This window comes from Sabethes cyaneus, chromosome 2 (genome assembly GCF_943734655.1).
Source record: "Sabethes cyaneus chromosome 2, idSabCyanKW18_F2, whole genome shotgun sequence".
NCBI lineage: Eukaryota > Metazoa > Arthropoda > Insecta > Diptera > Culicidae > Sabethes > Sabethes cyaneus.
Window position 1 is genome coordinate 90843304 of NC_071354.1, and position 19413 is coordinate 90862716.

The 19413-nt window shown below is 40.4% G+C and overlaps 1 protein-coding gene across 3 annotated transcripts in view; it reads left to right on the forward strand.

Moving 5' to 3' along the window:
* Nucleotides 1-18619, forward strand: part of LOC128733973 (kinesin-like protein unc-104) — an 82937-nt gene extending 64318 nt beyond the window's left edge. For 2 of the 3 annotated variants that reach the window (XM_053827901.1, XM_053827903.1), the window contains 8 exons: nucleotides 9973-10110; nucleotides 10177-10638; nucleotides 10698-10788; nucleotides 10852-11517; nucleotides 11578-11767; nucleotides 12117-12966; nucleotides 13034-13135; nucleotides 14981-18619. In XM_053827901.1, coding sequence (XP_053683876.1) covers nucleotides 9973-10110; nucleotides 10177-10638; nucleotides 10698-10788; nucleotides 10852-11517; nucleotides 11578-11767; nucleotides 12117-12966; nucleotides 13034-13135; nucleotides 14981-15101 — 2620 coding nt within the window. In that variant the 3' untranslated portion in view covers nucleotides 15102-18619. The remainder of the gene's footprint in view (nucleotides 1-9972; nucleotides 10111-10176; nucleotides 10639-10697; nucleotides 10789-10851; nucleotides 11518-11577; nucleotides 11768-12116; nucleotides 12967-13033; nucleotides 13136-14980) is intronic. The other variant, XM_053827902.1, reaches the window with a different exon arrangement.
* The last annotated feature ends 794 nt before the right edge of the window (nucleotides 18620-19413 follow it).

Here is a 19413-nt window from a genome sequence, read left to right on the forward strand (position 1 = left end):
TTTTGTTATTTTGTTTTTTTTCCACTTACCATGTCTTCCTTACTGACATCAGACGAGAGCAAATAATTGATTTTCTTTTCTAACTTTTTCTTTCCACTCATCTGAATCACTATCACTCTCAACTACTAACCTGTAAACATAATCCAACTTGAACACAAATGCAACCTTACCAAAAAAAAATATCCTTGACTGGCTTCGCGCTCGTTAGCTACCGTCTTGAGCTGATGCGTCAGATTTATAACTCTGCGGAATCGTCGCCAGAAGCAATGCGCTATATGATTGATGTCCCGAGACTTGACACTGGACAGCATGTCGACTACGTGGCAAGTGGCAACAGTGAAACCGTACCGGAACCTACTGGCACATGCACGAGAGATTGCCTTAATCCACCGTTACTAGCGGCAGATGCCGGTTTCGGCGTGGGTCGAAACTGCGGTCGGCTCACATTGGCTAATTTAATGCCTTCTAGGTGCGACACCCGATGCCAAGTATTATAACCTTCGCTAGCAATGTTCTTATTGTATTCGTCATGAATGGTGACGTACCAAGTTAGCGGGGGTTTTATGCAGATCACTAAAGATGTCGGTTTGAAAACTTTCCTCAGCTGACATTTGTGGGAAAGCGATTGAAAGGACATGATTTATGATTAGGCGAATACTGCTTATACATGCACGCATCAATGCACTCGTTGCAGCTTCAAATGTAATCCATTCGCAAAGCTTTACGCTCGGCTAGCATAATCGCATCTCAATGTTTTTCTGTTTTTCATTCACTGTTTTAATTTTTTTAATTCGGTTTTATGTGTTATTCGTTTTGCTTCAACTCCGTCTGATATATAAAACTAATGATGCCGTACCGATGTACATTAACCGTAAGGTTGTCATACACTGCTCACTTAACAATGTTTCTATAATAGTGGATTATAATTGAAGTGTAGGTATGATTCACTTTTCACGTTATTGACAAAAGAAAATATTGAAATATTTTTTTCCGTGCCTAAAAATTCAACCGCAATTAAAAATTAGATATAAATATTATGTAACATCGTGACTCTTGTAAGTCATTTGAGATTTATAAAAACTTTTTTACCAAATTGAAAAGTTTATTTATCGAGCCTATCATAGGTACTAGTGATGTTTCTGAGAGTTTTGTTTGAAGGAACGCATTTTCAATAGCAATCAAATACATTATTTTTGGATCAAATCAAATTGGATTTTAGCAATCAAATACACCAACTTCTTTTTGGATTTCGTTCAAACTTTCTACCGGGACAGTTAGCCGTCGGTAGAGACGACCATATGTAATTTAGGCCCTTTTCACATGTTGCGCGAGAGTTTGCAAATAAGATTCATTTCATTATCACAAATATCATTTATTCTTCATTGGAAAGAAACATTCCGCTGGAGTGTACAAATTAAGAAAATTTCTCGTTCTTTCTTCAGTAGACATAAAACTTTCATCCTGGTTTCATTTGTAGAAGAAAGTACAAAACAATTACAATTCTGGTTTGGAGGAATTCCATATCATTTATTTGACTTTTTTATGTTATATGTTATAACATACTTTTATGTTATACGTATATGTACGTGGAGTAGTGTTAAAGGCGAAAATTTCTAGCCAGGAATTATTTTTCAATTTAGTCAACAAATCGAATCTAATTCCACTGCATACTGTAAGAGTTAACCTATCGACAACGCTAAACTAATACCTACGGGGTCCAAAGTCCAACATGAGGTGCATACCTATCTTTTCAATTCTGATAATTTAAAGAAAAAAATCTATCGATCCAAAAACCATAGCTACTAACTTACTTAGTTACTTACTTTACTTAAGTTTCGACAGCATATTTCTGGACGCAATTCAATTTTTTTCTCTCAATGCGAAGGGTGAATCGATTCGAGTTTTTTGCATTCTAAACGTCCCACTTTAGACTAACATTAAAAATTATGCTTTTATGTGGGGACCTTTTCCCTATTTACTTAGGGCTCCTTGAAGGTGGCCATTCAGAAAAAATGTAAAATGCGGTACTGCGGATTACGGCTCAGGGGTTTTTTCGATATGAAAAATTACTTGAAAGTATCTCGTGTTGAGTCATCCTTTTTTATTTTAAGCTCGAACGCATGACAAAATAGAAGACATTTAATCATAAAAGTATGTTTTCATTTGAAAGGTAATATAGCCTAATAGATTTTAGCTAAAAATTGACTTTAATCTTATCTAAAAAATACAAAAATTGCAAAATCGAAAGAAAGATGGGTCAAACACTATACCATTTTATGAGCATTAAGACAAAAAAAGAAGTGAATCGATTCAGTTGTTCTTGAGATATTTATCGTACCGACTTTGAAAGCGTGGTTTCGTGAAAAGCAGCGTTGAAGTTTTTATTCGCTGTGTAATTTTGCCCGGACATTCGCGGTACCAATAGCTGTAACTTTGTCACTTTTTGGAATTTATCCTAACAGCTACAGATACATATTCTTAAAATGTTCATCTTCCGAAATAATCAATAAAAAATGGATTTTTTCAAGTCGCAAGACTCCTATGACATTCTTACAACTTGTCCAGTCCATCGCATCCGGTTGATTTTCACACTATAGATGATCACAGATTGTTCGTCTTCTCCACGTTCGGTAATCTTTCTGCACTCTACCGTAGATGGAGCGCGGCATCTGTCGTTCAAAGATACTCAAGGCACATTGGTACTACGCGAGCTCAACCCACGTCTCGTGGCCGTAGATGATTACTTGTATTATCTGTGTTTTGTAGATGGTCCGCTTCGCGATTCAGCGAATCACACTCGACCGCAACATCTGTTGGAGTTTAAAGTAAACTTGAACTCACCTGTCACTTCGAATCCGTCATCGTTAGTCCAAATTCTTGGTAGGAACCTATTTGTTGTTTTTTTACTTGGAGCGTCTTCCTCGCATTATTTGGTCCTCGACGTATTGATGACTAGTCGAGCTCGACTGGTCTCTGTCTCCAGTCTGATATGCGTTTCTGTCAATATCTCACTGACACTTGCATGGCACGTTGTCTGCGACTGCGGGATTTCTGGAAAAATTTATCCGCGCTATTTCGATCGCAATTTCTAACGCGTGTCAGCTTGCCGTAGCAATCTTGGAGTTTCGTAGGAAGTCGAGAGTGTCCCCGAAACACGCATGTAGCACATCATTCGCCCTAGGGTAGCTTTGATCAGCCATGTCAGTTTCTCCGGAAAACCGTTCACGTGTATTATCCGCTATAGACCTTGCGCTCAACTATATCGTATGCTGTCCTGAAATCTACGAATCTAGAGGATTTGTCGGAGTATGTGAAAATTTCATTCGTAGTAGCACGGGATCCCAGAGCACGCTTCGAATGGCACAGAGGCAATGGGATGGAGCATCCGGTATGTTATCCAAGATCGCTATTAAAGGTGTCATCCGGCGAGTGGGCATCGAAACGAAAGGAATGATCTTCAGCAAAAGTATCCAACTCCTAGCCTTTGCAAACTACCTTGACCTCATCAATAAAAACTTTGCGGGGCGTAATCAATTTACATATAACAAAAAATGGAGACTACGGTGGGCCGGCCGCGTCCCAAGGATACGGGACGACTGTGCAGTGAAATCTGTTCTCTTAACGTACCCCACCGGTACTAGGAATAGAAGAGCCTAGCGTGCTTAATGGTTCGATCAAGTTGAAACCGACTTACCTTTGTCAAGACGATTAACGACCGACTACGAGTCTCCCAGTTGGCTTCGAGATATGACGCTGGCCTACTAAGTCAGTCGTCGTATGTTCGAATCCCGACTGGGAGAGGCTGTTAGAGTCAATAGGATCGTAACAACTGGCCCTGCAATTGTTCTGCACTCTAACAGCGGGCTGCGAAGTCTGTCGTATAAAAACAGAAGGTCAAGTTTTGATAACGGAATGTAGCATCTAGGCTTTGCTTTACATTGTTTTGCTTTACACGTCGCGATCATTCGAGAAGGTGACCATTCATGTCGTCGATGACGGTTTTCATGTCCGTCTGTAAAAGGAACTATTCTCGTCGTTCGATCTCCCTTCCTGCGGACAGTACACATTACTGATATCTGATACTGTAGTTAAACCAGCTCCGTCTCCGTTTCCTCGCATTGATTGGCTGCTATCAGATTACTCATTGGCGCAACCTGTCCAGCAAATCCAGTTATAACCTCGTTGGTTGTGCCACAACTCTGAAAGAAGGCAGCCGCACGATGCCTGATTTCCATGCCTTCGTGCTTGTCCAGTAAAATTCCTGCAGCGGTACGACTTCGAAGCTGTGAGGTTGATTCCCGTTGTAGATTACTCTATCGCAACCTGCTATGCAATTTCATCGTGTAGGTTTTTGTAATTGCTTGTGTGTTATTTGCAACTTTTTGTATTGATAAGGTGGCCTGTTGTGTTGGGCCTTCCCCAACTTACTGTCTCGTTGGAGGGCCATTGTGAACAATGCTGTTTAGAGTCACACGATGATTTGAGCCCCCAACATAGAGTCGCTCGAAAGAATCCACGTATGTCTTTCGTGAGCAAAGTAGCTGTCTCAAGTCTGTAAAAGACTACCGGTCTGATTAGCGTTTTATACATCTTCAGTTTTGTTTTGCTGAAGGAAAAGTAGGCTCGCTTTCCAGCTTGAATGCGTCGTTGAATATCCTTACTCGTATTATTGTCGGCGGTAACCAGAGATTCCAAATACCGTGAAAGCACCTAATTCCGATCACCTAAGGCATGATTCAACTTTAAACCCTCACCGAAAAATAAAGCTTTGACATTTATTTACATGTTATGTGTCTTTAGCAAGTATTTTCAATTATGTTTCATGGAAAAATATGAAAGTGCCCAAATTATTTACCGAAAGTTACAAAAAATGCATCAAAGTATGATGTATCAGTGCACCTAATTCCGATCATCAATTTTAAGGGGTGATTCTAATTCCGATCACAGGTGTATCTAATTCCGATCACGTCATGATTAGCTGCTAAAGTATAAAACTATTGTCGATTTGTACCAAATGGATTTGAAAGTGAAGGTGGATCTGAAATGTTTTGCGTTTATAGAGTCTGACAATAATTCCCCTACCAGTCATCTTCTGCTTGCGTTAATGGTTATTATTATCATTAGAGCACGACAAGCGGATTATGAAACCTTGCCTTTCTTTTATCTTCGTTCAATTGTTACATTTATAATAGAACTGAGCCACATTCAGCCTTCAAATCAGAAAGGTTGTGTTCCAGATATGACCGCGTAGTTGGCGTAGAAATACGTTAGGCTGTATATCGCGAAGAAACCTCGAATATTAAAGAATTTTACAGCATATTGATATATGTGTAGCGTAAAGTGAGAAAAAACAAACAGCATAATAATATTATCTTGCTTAATAAATTGGAGCGTATTTTTGGTAGGAGAGGTATTTTGTGATACCAAAAAAGAAGATTTCTACCAGTGCCAAAATTGGAGTATATCAGTATAGAAATCTGCCACACGCATCCAGCTATCAACAAAGTTCTAAGAGAAAACTCAAAGTCCTCAAAGTAATATATTATAATAAGAAAACAGGCATTAATAATGGCGTGTGTTATGGTCATCCGTCTGTCCGTAGCCTGGGAAGCAAGACTATCATACTGAAAATATCTGGCAAAATTCACTAAATAGTGATTGGCAAACAATCTTTTTAAGAAAGCCGTACAATTGCTGCATCGTTCATGATCAAAATCCGTTTTAAATTGGAAGTGCTATTAGCGTTCAAAATTTTTCATTCTTTCGTGACGCTGTCTTGACTCCAAATTTTGGATTGATATCCTGTCGCAAGACGTAGTTCTACGTCAAAAGATTTCAACATTTCCACCATGTTATCATGTTGCGAATAATCCTAAAGTCCAAATAGCAACTTCGTTAACGTCCATTTTGAGAGTTTATAACTTTGATATAGTGATCGGAATTAAAAGCAGAAAGATAAGTTATGTTCATAATTCCGATCAATCACTTTAATGGAATAAATTCCGCAAATTCAGCATATTTTCAGCCAAATATGATATAAAACGGTTATATATGCTTGTATCTATTTGTTATGATAGAATACCGAAGATGGTAATATGTTTCCGAGCTGCTATGATCTTAGCAAATTTGATCGTGCGCTTAGCACTTCGGCTAAGAAAATACATTTTGATGGCGTTTTTTGCGACTGTCTGTCGTATTTAATTTATTTTGAAGTGCTCGGTTCCCCAAAGACAGTAATTTTTCAACAATTGACAGATAAACACATAGCACAATAACGGAGCATACTCATTTACTACAGATTTTGGCTCAATTTTCTAAAAAATGACTCTTTAGGCTGAGTGATCGGAATTAGGAGCTGATCGCAATTATGTGCGGTCACGGTATACGAATTCATCAACCACTTGCCGTCAATCGCCGTCAATACAAATTGATCGCCGTCATTAGTCACTGTCCGTGGGAGGCAAACGTTGCTTTCTGTGGAGCCTCTTCCTACCATATATTTGGTTATTCGCGTTTCATAGATTACCTCCGCCTTCTCAAGGTTTCTAACAATGATGTCGAGGTCGTCTGCGAAGGCTAGGACTTGGTTACTCTTGCTGAAGATCGTTCATCTCATGCCGATGCCCGCTTGCCGGATCACACCTCTAATAACGATATTGAATAACATACAGGACAGCTTCGTCAGTTTGTCTGGAAAATCGTACTCATGCATTATCTGCCATAGCTGTTCGCGTTCAACTGTATCGTATGCTGCTCTGAAATTCATGAAATATATTATGCGTGGGCACGTTGTACTCCAGACATTTCTGGAGGATTTGTCGGAAAGTAAAGTCTTGATCCGTAGTAGCACGAGCCCCCATAAAGCCCGCCTGATATTGCCCTACGAATTCTCTTGCTACTGGGGATAGACGACGCATCAAAATCTGGGAGAGTACCTTGTAGGCGGCGGCATTGACCTGCGTAATGCCGCGGTAATTACAGTAATCTAGCCGACCGCCCTTTTTGTATATGGGACAGAGTACACCTTCCATCCACTCCTACGGTAGTTTCTCCTCCTCCCCAATCTTTAAAATTATCCCGTTGCTAGCGGTTCATGGTCATTGTTGTAGAGTTCTGCCGGGAGTCGGTCCTTTCCGGTGGCTCTATTATTCTTCAGCTGACCGATTTTTCACCGGATCTCTTCGAGATCGGGAGCCGGCACACTGTTGTTGTTTATAGGCACTCCTAGGTTGATCTCCGTTGCGTCTTCTTCTGTTATATCGCCGCAACGCTCATCGAAGAACATCTTCCACCCATCGACCACCTCGCACTCGTTTGTGATTAGATCCCCTCCATTGTCCTGATACATGTCAGGTTTAGTGCGTAGCCCTTACGAGTTTGGTTCACCTTCTCGTTCACCTTGCGAGGCTAGTGCTATGATTCTATTGACTCTAACAGCCTCTCCCAACCGAGATTCGAACATACGACGACTGGCTTGTCAGACCAGCGTCGTACCTCGAGGCCAACTGGGAGGCAGATGTAGGACTATGGCAATTTAATATCGGATTCTGTATGGGTTCATTTCAGCCTCCAATTTCAGTTGTCTAGCCGGATGTTCTTTGCAAACAAAACAGACAGCTTGGCTGTGACAACTTTTCTTCACGCGGAACAGTAGCGAATGGTGTAGATAGTTCTGACCATTTTTAACTCGGATGAATATTGTGTATATTGCGACATTTGCCTCTATTTGGACTACCCCGATTTACACGATTATCACAGTCGAATCTCGCACACGATTTCGCTCAAGGAAAATGAAGTGAAAAAGAAGGGTAAGAAGGAAAATGAAGTCAAACTCAAGTCAAACATAAGTTGATTAAACTTAAAGCCTTTCTAGTGTCAGATTGACAGTGCAAAATGCGGTATGTTTCATTAAATGATTATCACAGTAGTCTAAATAGTCATAAAAGGGGCAATAATAAAATAGAACTAATCAGTCAGATACCGCTTCTCTTTGTGGCAGCATGATGCCGAATGCAAAGTACGGTTTTTGCAGTTTCAAATCGAAATTTATGGCCGGATATGGATGTTCGATTCAATAATACCAGCGCAAGACTCTGTAGTAATTTCTATACGTTACAGAACAATCAAAGGTGAACATGGGGTAAGGAACCAATTTTAAGCAGTCTAAGGGGATCACTAATTATTAAGCCATAAAGTTCTTTTTTTATACATTGAAAATTGAAGCGCTGAAACTAATTTCAATCACCCGTAACGCATTTTAATCATCAAGATGCTTTCTTAAGCGACCATGACGCAAGTGCTCACTTATCTACTATTCCCTTCAGTAACTGAAGAAATAAAAGATATTTGGTCATAATTTCAAGTTCACATATTTCTTGTCGAAAGCACAGTAAATTATGTTTGTATGAATTACAGCTCTAGTTAAGTCATTCAAAATGATGTCCCTATCAACATATTCTGCAAATATGAACAGAAGACTGCATTTTGAACTCACTAAAATAGGTGACCCCTGATTAATCCGTTCCTTACCGTAAATTGCATCTCTTCTTAACGCAATTTTTGTCATTTAATGTAATAAAAGCAGCAAGTGTCTCTGTGTTTCAACCTCTCTTCTGAGTCAATTCGTTTTCATGGCAATAAGTTAAATGTGATGATGAGCAGAGTGCTAATTTTTAGTGCCAATTATACGCGATGAAAGAGAAACCAGTAAAATTTGCTGTGTTTCATTTGATTGTGTAACATTTCACCGAAGACCATATCGTGGAGTACTGTTTCGCGGAATACCGGAGGAGGGGCTGCCCCTCCCGTAGAAATCACCTCTATCTAGGTTTATTTGTTTTCCTTGGTCTACTGATTTTTGGTACTTTCCTTCAACTGGATACGAACGAATGATAGTGAGTAAGGACGGATCTTTCACACTTCGTGACATAGTCAAGATATGACATGACGTTTAGAAGGGGGTTTTAAAGCTCACCGTATTATAAAAAATTAAAAAAAGGAGAGCTTACTGTATTATATTAAAAAAAAATAAGATTCTCTTGAGGACAGCGTGGTCTTGGAGAATATTCTTATAAATTGATCCTTGTGGAATAATTGTTATATTACTCGATACGTAGTAACTAACTAATCATATAATCGGTTCATGTGTTATTAAGCTCGTTTATGCCATTTATCGTCGTAATAATAATGCTATACTTTAACACAAGTACATTACATGTAATCCAATTTCCTGATCTCATGAAGTCTCGTTGTACACTTGTTAGCTTTTTTGTTTAATTCATCTCGCGAAAATTTAACAATCAGCCACACAAACCATACCTATATGAGCCTTGCGGATTTTTCACACTGACAAAATATCACACTAACAATAATTAACACGCCTTTGAGGATGGTTTTTCGTCGCACTGACAACTATGGCACCTTGCGCTTTGCACCTTTTTATCTTCCCCGTTTTCTCCCGTTTGTTCTCGTTACTGATGCACATGTAAATGTAAATATCACATCACGTAGTTTAAGGAAAATAAAACCAGAATTAATTTTTTTTATAATGAACTAATTAGTTTTACATATTTTCAATAATTTGCGTCAGTCTTACATACAAAGCAATTGTCAATCAACTTAACTCTTACAGAGTGTAAACAAAAATTCGCAATCTCCTCGTTTTCTCAATTCATTGATAATAGTTTTCGTTATCATTTGTTCATAAAAACAATTGGATAAAGATGCAATTTTGCGTTTTTCGTACAACTCTTCTAGCATGTTTATAGATTTTGGTTTGTTCACGTACTACATATTCATCATCTATTTGCTTGTGCTTTCGCAACAACAGATGCCTAGCTTAGCTTGCCTACTTACTTCCATTGTCTTAGCTGTATTACATGTATTAAATATTTATACATAGTACCATATTAGTACCTATGCTTATCCTATTTGTTGTAAATGAATTTTATTACATGTGGAACTCACTTGCAGGCAACGCTTGGAGTTGATGCGTGAGATGTATCACAATGAAGCTGAACTTAGCCCAACGTCACCGGACTACAACGTGGAAAGTCTAACAGGAGGTGATCCGTTTTACGACAGATTCCCGTGGTTCCGCATGGTTGGCAGGTGAGTGTCAATTAGGTAATCGTCGTTCAGCTAACAATTGCTAACGTTTCTTATATTTTCGGAAAGATCATTCGTGTATTTGAGTAACCTGCTCTATCCGGTACCACTGGTACACAAGGTTGCGATTGTCAATGAGCGTGGTGATGTTCGTGGTTACCTCCGGGTCGCTGTTCAGCCTGTTATGGATGAGGAAAATGCCGATTTCAGCAACGGAGTGAAGCAATCTGCTCGTATTTTGTTCGATGAGGTACAAAATGGACAACATAAGGTGCCGAAGATACGTACCATTCACGACAAGGACGAAAAGTATATGGAAGGCGCAAACGATATCATGAAGCTGGAAGAATTAGAACAGGAAGATGCCGATTCAGGTCGTGGAGACTCGAGTGTTGCATCCGAACTACACGAATCCAACGAGCAGGAACCAGGCGAGCATCTACAACCGGGCAAAGAGTTTACTTTCCGTGTAACGGTTTTGCAGGCTACTGGAATTGCGGCGGAATATGCAGACATCTTCTGTCAGTTTAAGTAGGTTATTTGTTCTCTAATATAGAGTTATTTATTAATGCACTTTATTACGAACGCAGCTTTTTACATCGTCACGAGGAAGCATTTTCGACAGAACCGGTTAAAAATTCCGGCTCTGGAGCACCACTTGGATTTTATCACGTGCAAAATGTAAGAATTATTCATTTCTTTTCGGTCTTAAAATCTTTATAGTCAAATACATCTCTTGTGCAGATCACTGTTCCGGTCACAAAATCGTTTATCGAATACTTGAAGACACAACCGATAGTGTTCAAGGTTTTCGGCCACTATCAGCACCATCCATTGCACAAGGACGCCAAGCAGGATTGCCAGATAACGCGACCGCCTCCGCGTCGCATGTTGCCGCCAAGTATTCCGATCAGCCAACCTGTACGAAGTCCTAAATTTGGTCCGCTGCCATGTCCTCCGTCGTCAACTGTATTGGCCAAGCATGATGTTTTGGTATGGTTCGAAATTTGCGAATTGGCTCCTAACGGCGAATATGTCCCTGCTGTGGTTGACCACAGCGATGATCTTCCCTGCCGCGGTCTGTTCTTACTGCATCAAGGCATCCAGCGTCGTATCAGGATAACGATCGTTCACGAACCGACTCCCGAGGTAAAATGGAAGGACATTCGGGAGCTGGTTGTGGGCCGCATTCGCAACCAACCGGAACCGGCTGATGATTTGGACGATTCAGACTCGTGTGTTTTGTCGTTGGGTCTATTCCCAGGGGAAGTTTTGGAAGTTCCCGGCGACGATCGTTCATTCTTCCGCTTTGAGGCCGCCTGGGACTCTAGCTTACACAACTCTGCGCTGCTCAACCGTGTCACGCAAACTGGTGAACAGATTTTCATTACGCTTAGCGCGTATTTGGAGGTAAACGTTTTAGCCTGTGAATTGGTTGAGGTTTATTTTCATTCTTGTGTTTAAATTCAGCTCGAAAATTGCGCCCGCCCGGCTATCATTACCAAGGACCTAAGCATGATCATCTATGGACGAGATGCCCGCACAGGACCCCGCTCACTGAAGCATCTGTTTTCGGGCCAGTACCGCAATCCGGAAGCCAACCGGCTGTCCGGTGTATATGAGTTGTCGCTGCGGAGAGCTTCTGAAGCAGGTAGTCCAGGTAGAAATGTGCTAGTGTGTAGAGCGCTAACATTACGAGAACCCCCCAAAAGCGAGATCACTAGTTACAGTTGTTTTTGGTTTTGTTTTGGAATTAGCTCGCTAAAGTTACTTTTGCAATGTAGGTTTGTAGGATTTTTTTTGAATTTCAGTTTGATTGAAACACAAGACATTATTCCACTATTTTTAGATTTTTTTTTTGTAGGGAGTAGTTTTCGAGTATACGCTAATTGTTTTATTACGTTGGCTTTTGCCAAAGTTTTAAATTGCTTGCCTAAAATCAAAGCATTTTACCCATTTATACTGCATAATAAATTCCTATTTTGATAATCACGTGCATTTCCAAACAGGAGTACAAAGACGCCAGCGGCGTGTGTTGGATACCAGCTCGACCTACGTGCGCGGCGAGGAAAATCTGCATGGATGGCGACCTCGGGGCGATTCACTCATCTTTGACCATCAGTGGGAATTGGAGAAGCTTACCCGGCTTGAGGAGGTGGGTCGCGTCAGACATTTGCTGATGCTGCGTGAGCGCCTCGGTATGGACACCACACCCAACCCGACCACCAAAACCGAGAAGGACGTGTGCAACTTGGCGCAGCGGGCGAGTGCATCGCCGGTGCATATGGTCATTCCACCATCTCCGCAGACACCGGTCAAAGATCAGCAGACACCGCTTATGCCCGAGCGAGAGCTGACGCCTCGCGAAACGGAGGTGGTCTGGAAGTGTGTCAAGCTGATTCAGGGACGTATCGGTGGCAAGGCTGATCTAACGTGCGACGTCAACAACCAGCTTGCAGTGGATGCTTCGCCTGGTGACGAAGGTTGTGCCGATATGAATGCTAGCTACATATCGGGTAATTCCATCGAGCTGTGTTCGCCGGATCGAGTGGAAGTACCGAATGGGTGGGAAGCTCCCGCTCCTGCGCCACAAACACAGGAAATGCCGCTGCGATTGTATGTCCCAGAACTGGAAGAGATTCGCGTGAGTCCGGTAGTAGCGCGCAAAGGCTATTTGAATGTGCTGGAGCATGGTGGTTCGGGTTGGAAAAAACGTTGGGTTACCGTACGTCGGCCGTACGTTTTCATCTTCCGCTCGGATAAGGATCCGGTCGAGAGGGCGGTGTTGAATTTGGCAACCGCACAAGTCGAATGCAGCGAAGATCAGGCGGCCATGGTGAAGGTGCCCAATACGTTCAGGTAGGCTTACTGTGGCTGTTTGCGGACGTTCAGCTATTTAGAGTTAATTTTTATCTTCGCTTTTCAGTGTGGTGACGAAACATCGAGGATATTTGCTGCAAACGTTGGGCGACAAGGAGGTGCATGATTGGTTGTATGCAATCAATCCATTACTAGCTGGCCAAATAAGGTACGTCATACAGCAGCTTAATTACGAAGATTGTAAGCATAGTTTTTCTTGATTTTTAAACATCTACCAGAGTGAATAGATACCTTTTTGTTTCATACGACACTCTCTAGAAAGAAAGCGCGAAGGTCGTAGCACTGTTTTCCGGCATCTTTACGACGTGTCTGGCCCACCGTAGCCTACCGAGTTTCGCCAGATGTATGGTGGAAATCTCCAAGCAGTGATTGCAGCTCATGATTCGTATGCCTCCGTCACTCTCCGCTATCAGTTTGTACTCCAACTTTGCTCGAACACGGCAATGGGGCGTAAGTTCTCCGTGAACAGCGTCTCAGTTCCAGTTCGTCACCGTCAATGGTTACCTTCCGTGGGAGGCGCGCATTTGTTTTCTTTGAGTCTATTTCTTTCAAGTATTTGTTTCTAGTCCTCGTGGACTTCACTGTCAGTCTGGCGTTGATTGCTTCCGCCATCGCAAAGTTCCTGGCTATGATATCATCGTCATCTGCAAAGCCTACGAGTTGGCTACCCTTAGTGAAAATACCTCTCGTTTCGATGCCCGCTGCGCTGGTCGGTTCACCGCTTGCGGGGGTTGTTGAAGCGATGGTGGTTGTTGTTGAAGCGATGTTGAACAGCATGCTGGTTAAGCATCTGCACTACCTGCCATATCCGGTTTCGATCGACTGTATCATATGCCGCTTTGACATCAAGTGGTTTGTGGACACGTCGACTCCCGACATTTCTGCAAAATCTGTCGGATGGTAAAAATTTGGTCCGTACTTATGCGTGCGTCCATGAAGCCTCTGATTATTCCTTACGAAATTTTGTGTTACAGCATCAGTAACAGCATCTGGGAGAGTACCCAGTAACAGCAGCAGGCGTTTACCTGCATTATGCCGCGATAGTTGCAGCAGTTGTGCCGATCACCTTTTTTGTAGATGAGCCAAACTATTCCTTATATTCCAGTGTAAAGCCGTCACCGGCGTTTTTCGGCCGTGGCTATAAAGTTCGCTATACATCATGTCAGACTTCGGGGTGCAGGCCTTACAAGTTTGGTTCATTTTCTCTAAAAAAACTTGCGCCTGTCATTAGCTCGGAATAGTTGTTCTATTCTTCACGATCTCTGTCTTCCTTTTGGCGCTTTTTAATCTTCACGCTAGCGGTCAACTGGTCAACTTGCTCGTCGGTATTTGACCAAGTTCTCCTTAGTGGCAATGCTTAGATAATTATTCCTAGCGATTTTTTTCTTTCCTCCGCTGCAGCGCGTGGTTGGTATTCCCCATCTACTAATCATTATGGTATATTCCGGGACTTTGCACCCCAATCGTCTTCGAGCTTTGAAGCACATAAATCTTCTGAAGCACGCAATGCCTCATGCAGTATTCGCGCGTATCTCTTGACAGATTTCGGGTTATCTAGCTGTCTGTTCAGCCGAGGAAGACGGCTTTGACGTGTCTGGTATACGGTTGACAGTTTTGAGCGCACACGTATGTCCGTAATGTCGGAGAAGAACTGGCCATCTATCAGAACGTGGCCAATCTGGTTCATTGTATGTTGGTCAGGTGATTCCAAGTACCGAGTTTACATTTGTCGTCCCTGTTTCGTTGGCTAGCTCGTTGCCGAATATTCCGATCCGTTTTGCTTGAATTTCCGTAGTAGTTTAGTTTAGGCAGGTTGCCTTACTAGGGCTGCGCTACCTGGTCTCGCGAAGGGGCTGACATCTTAGGTGTCATGCCGAGACAACACCAATCTCATTTGGCACAGAGAAGTCAACCAAATTGTGTAATGTGGTTTTGTCAGTTAAAGTTTGAAAAGTAAACTAACATCATCTTGTTGTAACTTTCAATTTCGCAGATCTCGTCTGGCGCGGCGGAACTTAACCGGCAGCAGTAATGGAGGTGATACATCGGCCGCGGCGGCTTTGATGCTAGCCCAGGCACAGAACCAGGCCAGTATTGGCAGCTCTGCTAAATGAGATACGATTACGATGGAGTCCGTGTTGGTGTACTAGATGCAGGGTCTCAATTCCATCTCAGAAGACCGCACCATAGCCGAAGACCGGGCAAACTTACAACATCATCAGCAGGTAACGATCGGAAGGATAACGACGGCGATGTTGGTGTGCGACGTACGACTGGCGAAAGGGGCAGCTTGAAGGTGCTTCTTTTTGTTTACTTTCGTGATCTCGTTTGGTTCCTTACCAAACTCGAACAATTTTTGTTGCTATTCGTTTTACAATTGCTATACGAACGCTGAAGCTGCTTCGGAGAAGCGACTGACGACTAGCAGGAAATTTGAACACACGGATCCATCGGACAAGATTAGCGATAAACAGAACGCAATGTAGTGGAAGTCAAACTTTACCATGTTACTAAGTAAATCGTGAAGGCTTAGCATTATTTTTTAATGTTTGGACAACAAACATTGACTGCTACACTGAAGTATTTTCAGAATTTAGAGAAAATATATATATTTTTATACGCTTTTATTTTAAGCAATTGTGTAGATAATTGACGCTTTCGTTTGAAGGGAAAAGCTATAAAATTGATCCTTGAACAGACAGGCGAACAGATATTCAGGGAAACCGGAGATGTAGAATTCAAGTAACTATTCCTCGGCTAGAAACAATCTGTCTTGGTTTCAACGTTTCTAGACTTGGCCCGAAGTGGCACTTTCAGAGAAGAGCTTACTCTCGACCGCGAGGAATTTTGAATCGGGTAAAATTCCTCACAATCATCTAACTACAAAAGTTCCCAGGTGCTCAAGACCCTCCGACGTCAAGTGATCAAAGCGAACGATGACATGGAATATTCAGTCAAAGAGTAACCGTTTAAGTTAGATTTTTTGCTAGTTTATTTTCGCTTCGTTAGAACTTCATTGGTTTTGAAAGTAACAAGTAATGGAATAAATGAAACAATAAAATTGATATTATTAAATAGAAGTTTAATGCATAGATCAAGGAACAAATCAACCAAAAAAGCAGAAAAAATATTCATCGTATAAACAAGACAAAAAAAACTTTAAATAGTTGTATGTGTATATCTTTTCTCTACAAGCAGATCAAACGAAGCAAACTAAAACAAAATGCTTATTAAACCATTTTTAACAATTACAATACTCAATAACAAAAACAACAGCAACAACCACGACATAGTTGAAAAGCAGGCACTGGAACAAAAATGCCGAAGGTATCACAGATCCACGGAAGACCTTTAAGTATTCAGAATCTATTCTATCTTGCTCTATCTATTTAAACTGTGGAATACGGAAAATGGTGCTACCGAATAAGAAAGGAAATAGTGTGCAATATCAATCGTTTTCTGAATTCTCGCTATAAAAAAGCGATGAAATTCAGATAGAGTGGAAAAAATTGGTATTAATTTTTTAGATTTTTGAATTTTAACCAGACTAAACAGCGTGCCACCAGAATTAGTTTGGATCAGTTTTGATTTGATGCTTAATTTTCCAATGCAGACGCTTGGTTGGAAAGTATTCAAAAAGGTGGATAATGCGATCGAACTAAAGTTATTGTGAACATTTTTCGTAGGAAAACCAGAGATAGTTTTTAATGTTAAGGAAACAAATGTTGCCATAGCGTGTGTGACTTAGTTGTCCAACGCCAGAGGCTAAAACAAAACAGGCTTATCGCGCGTATGTTCGGTAGTGTCCGCGGCTAGTGCGCGGAACTAATCAGCTTTCTCATCTTGAAGTTTCAGTCAACGAAGGTTATTGAAACATATGTCAAGAATTCACGCAAGCGCATTACCTGCACACATACAAACTAGCGATTAGATATGGCTTAAATTGAATCATGGGTATTTAATTAGAAGAAAAAATAGGCTAATAGCAACTAGCTGCTGGTGCGCTTAGGATTTTTCTTTGGATCTTGTTCGAGGTTGGAAGCTAGATTGAAACGGGAGAATCTACATTGTATAGAATCTGTAAATATAATCGCTTATTGATTTTTACGCCGATAGTAGAATCTAAGTATCGACTGTTGCTTAATTTAAGTTAATTGTTTTCAAACCAAATACCCTATTTTGGTTTATACATTCGGCAGCAATAGATGTAAATAGTCAAAAAGGACCGGGCTTTGGAACGGAAAGGTCTACTTCAATCGTTTTTCACCAGCCAGAGCTAGATGCTCTACGCAAAAGCAAAACTAATAGTAAGGTATTGTTTTAATCAATATTTTTGCTATTGCTGCAAGCTCATCACAATGCCGAAATTCCAAACAAAAAATCGTGTATTTAGCTAGTTACAATCATACAGTTGTTGCTGTTTGTTATCGTCAGATTAACTGTTTGAAATCCTGACAATAAAAAAATTACGCTTGCGCGCAGTGCTTAGCTGCTCTTGACACATCAGTGCAACCATCGCGTAGAACATTACAAATGTTTTTGCTTCAGCGCTCTCGTTAAGAGACTTGATAATCGTTTCGTCTTCTCGCTGTTTCTCTTCCATTCTTGTGGACAAAAATAGATGCAATCGTTTCTGCTGTACCGACGATTGAAGTAATCTTCACATTCCAAAGTATAGGTTTATTCGTTGGTTTTAAGTTGCTTTTAGATTATGTTGTCAGTATTAATTTTATTGATTTACTTGAATGAGGCAAATAATACCAAAGATTAGTTGAAAAGCAAGGAAACAACATAAATCAACAGGTACCGGTTAGGGCGATATGAAGTAGACAAATATGATGTGAGTCATGTGAATGTAATTTTAACAAACACTTATATTTCCTGAATAATTTGGAAAGCTTATCGCAGCAGAGGCGAGCAATCTTGCATAAAGTGATGAGGAAATTTCACTTTTTCAATGTTAAGATAAAAGGAAGCTCGTTTTTTTTCTGATAGCTTGTGACACTTCGTCTCCTCTCGAGGACGAGAGCGAGGACTTTATTCGTAACGCGCTATCAGAAAGATGCTGTCGACCGGTACTACTATCTCTCACATTCCACTTTGAAGTTTAAGTTTTACTATTTACTCTAATCTGATAAACACATAAACTCATCTTCTAGATGTATAGCAATAGTAAGTGCTTAACAATCCTGCTATGATCGGATTGTGCTCATCCATTACAAGCGTTGACTTGGTCAACTACTAGCAACACGTTGCTTTCACTTGCTCGGTTGATTTTCATTTGTAAACATGCAAACAAAATCGTAACAAGCAAATAACTGTCACACATTCCCAGCATGATGTAAAAGTATTTATGAATGGAAAACTTGCATATTTAAATTTCTCCAGAACAAATAAAAATACATTCTTGAAAGTATTTAGAAAAGCAGACAGCAAATCAAGTTCTATATTTGCAAATATTCGATGCATATAATCTTTATGATTCCAAACAGGCAGCAAAATATGAACAAAAGCTACGGCATTTGCTATGCACGGCGGGTTGACAATTGCAAGAAGATTGGCGAAACAAAAGAATAGCATTATATATAAATCAAACCAAAAAAAAAAATAAAAATAAAAAAGAATTATACCATTATTTATTGAACAAATTAAAAAAAACAAGGTACACAGTAAAATTAAACACAAAAAGGATAGTATATATACAAGATGGAAACTGGTAACAAGCAAACAAAAAAAACAAGCTATTGAAACTACACATTCTATTATGAAAAATGCTTTGGACAAAAGTAAAAATAAAAGGTAATGAAACATACACACAACCATCTGGATTGTTTTTTCTTCATCTTCAGTTTCAGTTTATTTTTTCTCGTCAATAAAATAGCTTCGAAAAGTCCTCTTACACAAAACAAACTATATCTATAAAATTGTTCTAAAAAACATTTAACAAAAAAAACTACGGCTGCTGGCTGGACATTGCCAGCAGCAGCGAGCTAAAAACAATCCTATCCTGTAGCATCGAAAATACTGGCGCTTTTTCCATCCCTCACTCGGTTCCGGTTTTTTTTTATTTCAACAACCTACTATCATATTACTGGCATACTCAGGTTCCGTAGTACATCTTAACTGGCGTACACAACACTATTGGCTACTGTTATTTGCTACCTAGATAAAATAAAAACGATTATCTTATTACTGGCTCACTGCGGTTCTAGGTTCTAAACTGTCACAATTGGTTCTTATCGGACTATGATAATAGATAAAAATCAACAATATCAACTGGTTTCTCTACTATTGCCTTTTTTAACTTATCAAGTAAACTCTCGATTTTACGATTTTTTTGCGATTTCGAGAAATCGAAAACAATAATAGGAATATCATCATGTGTGTGTTTTTTTAAAGTACTGTTCGTTACCTTACACGCTAAGG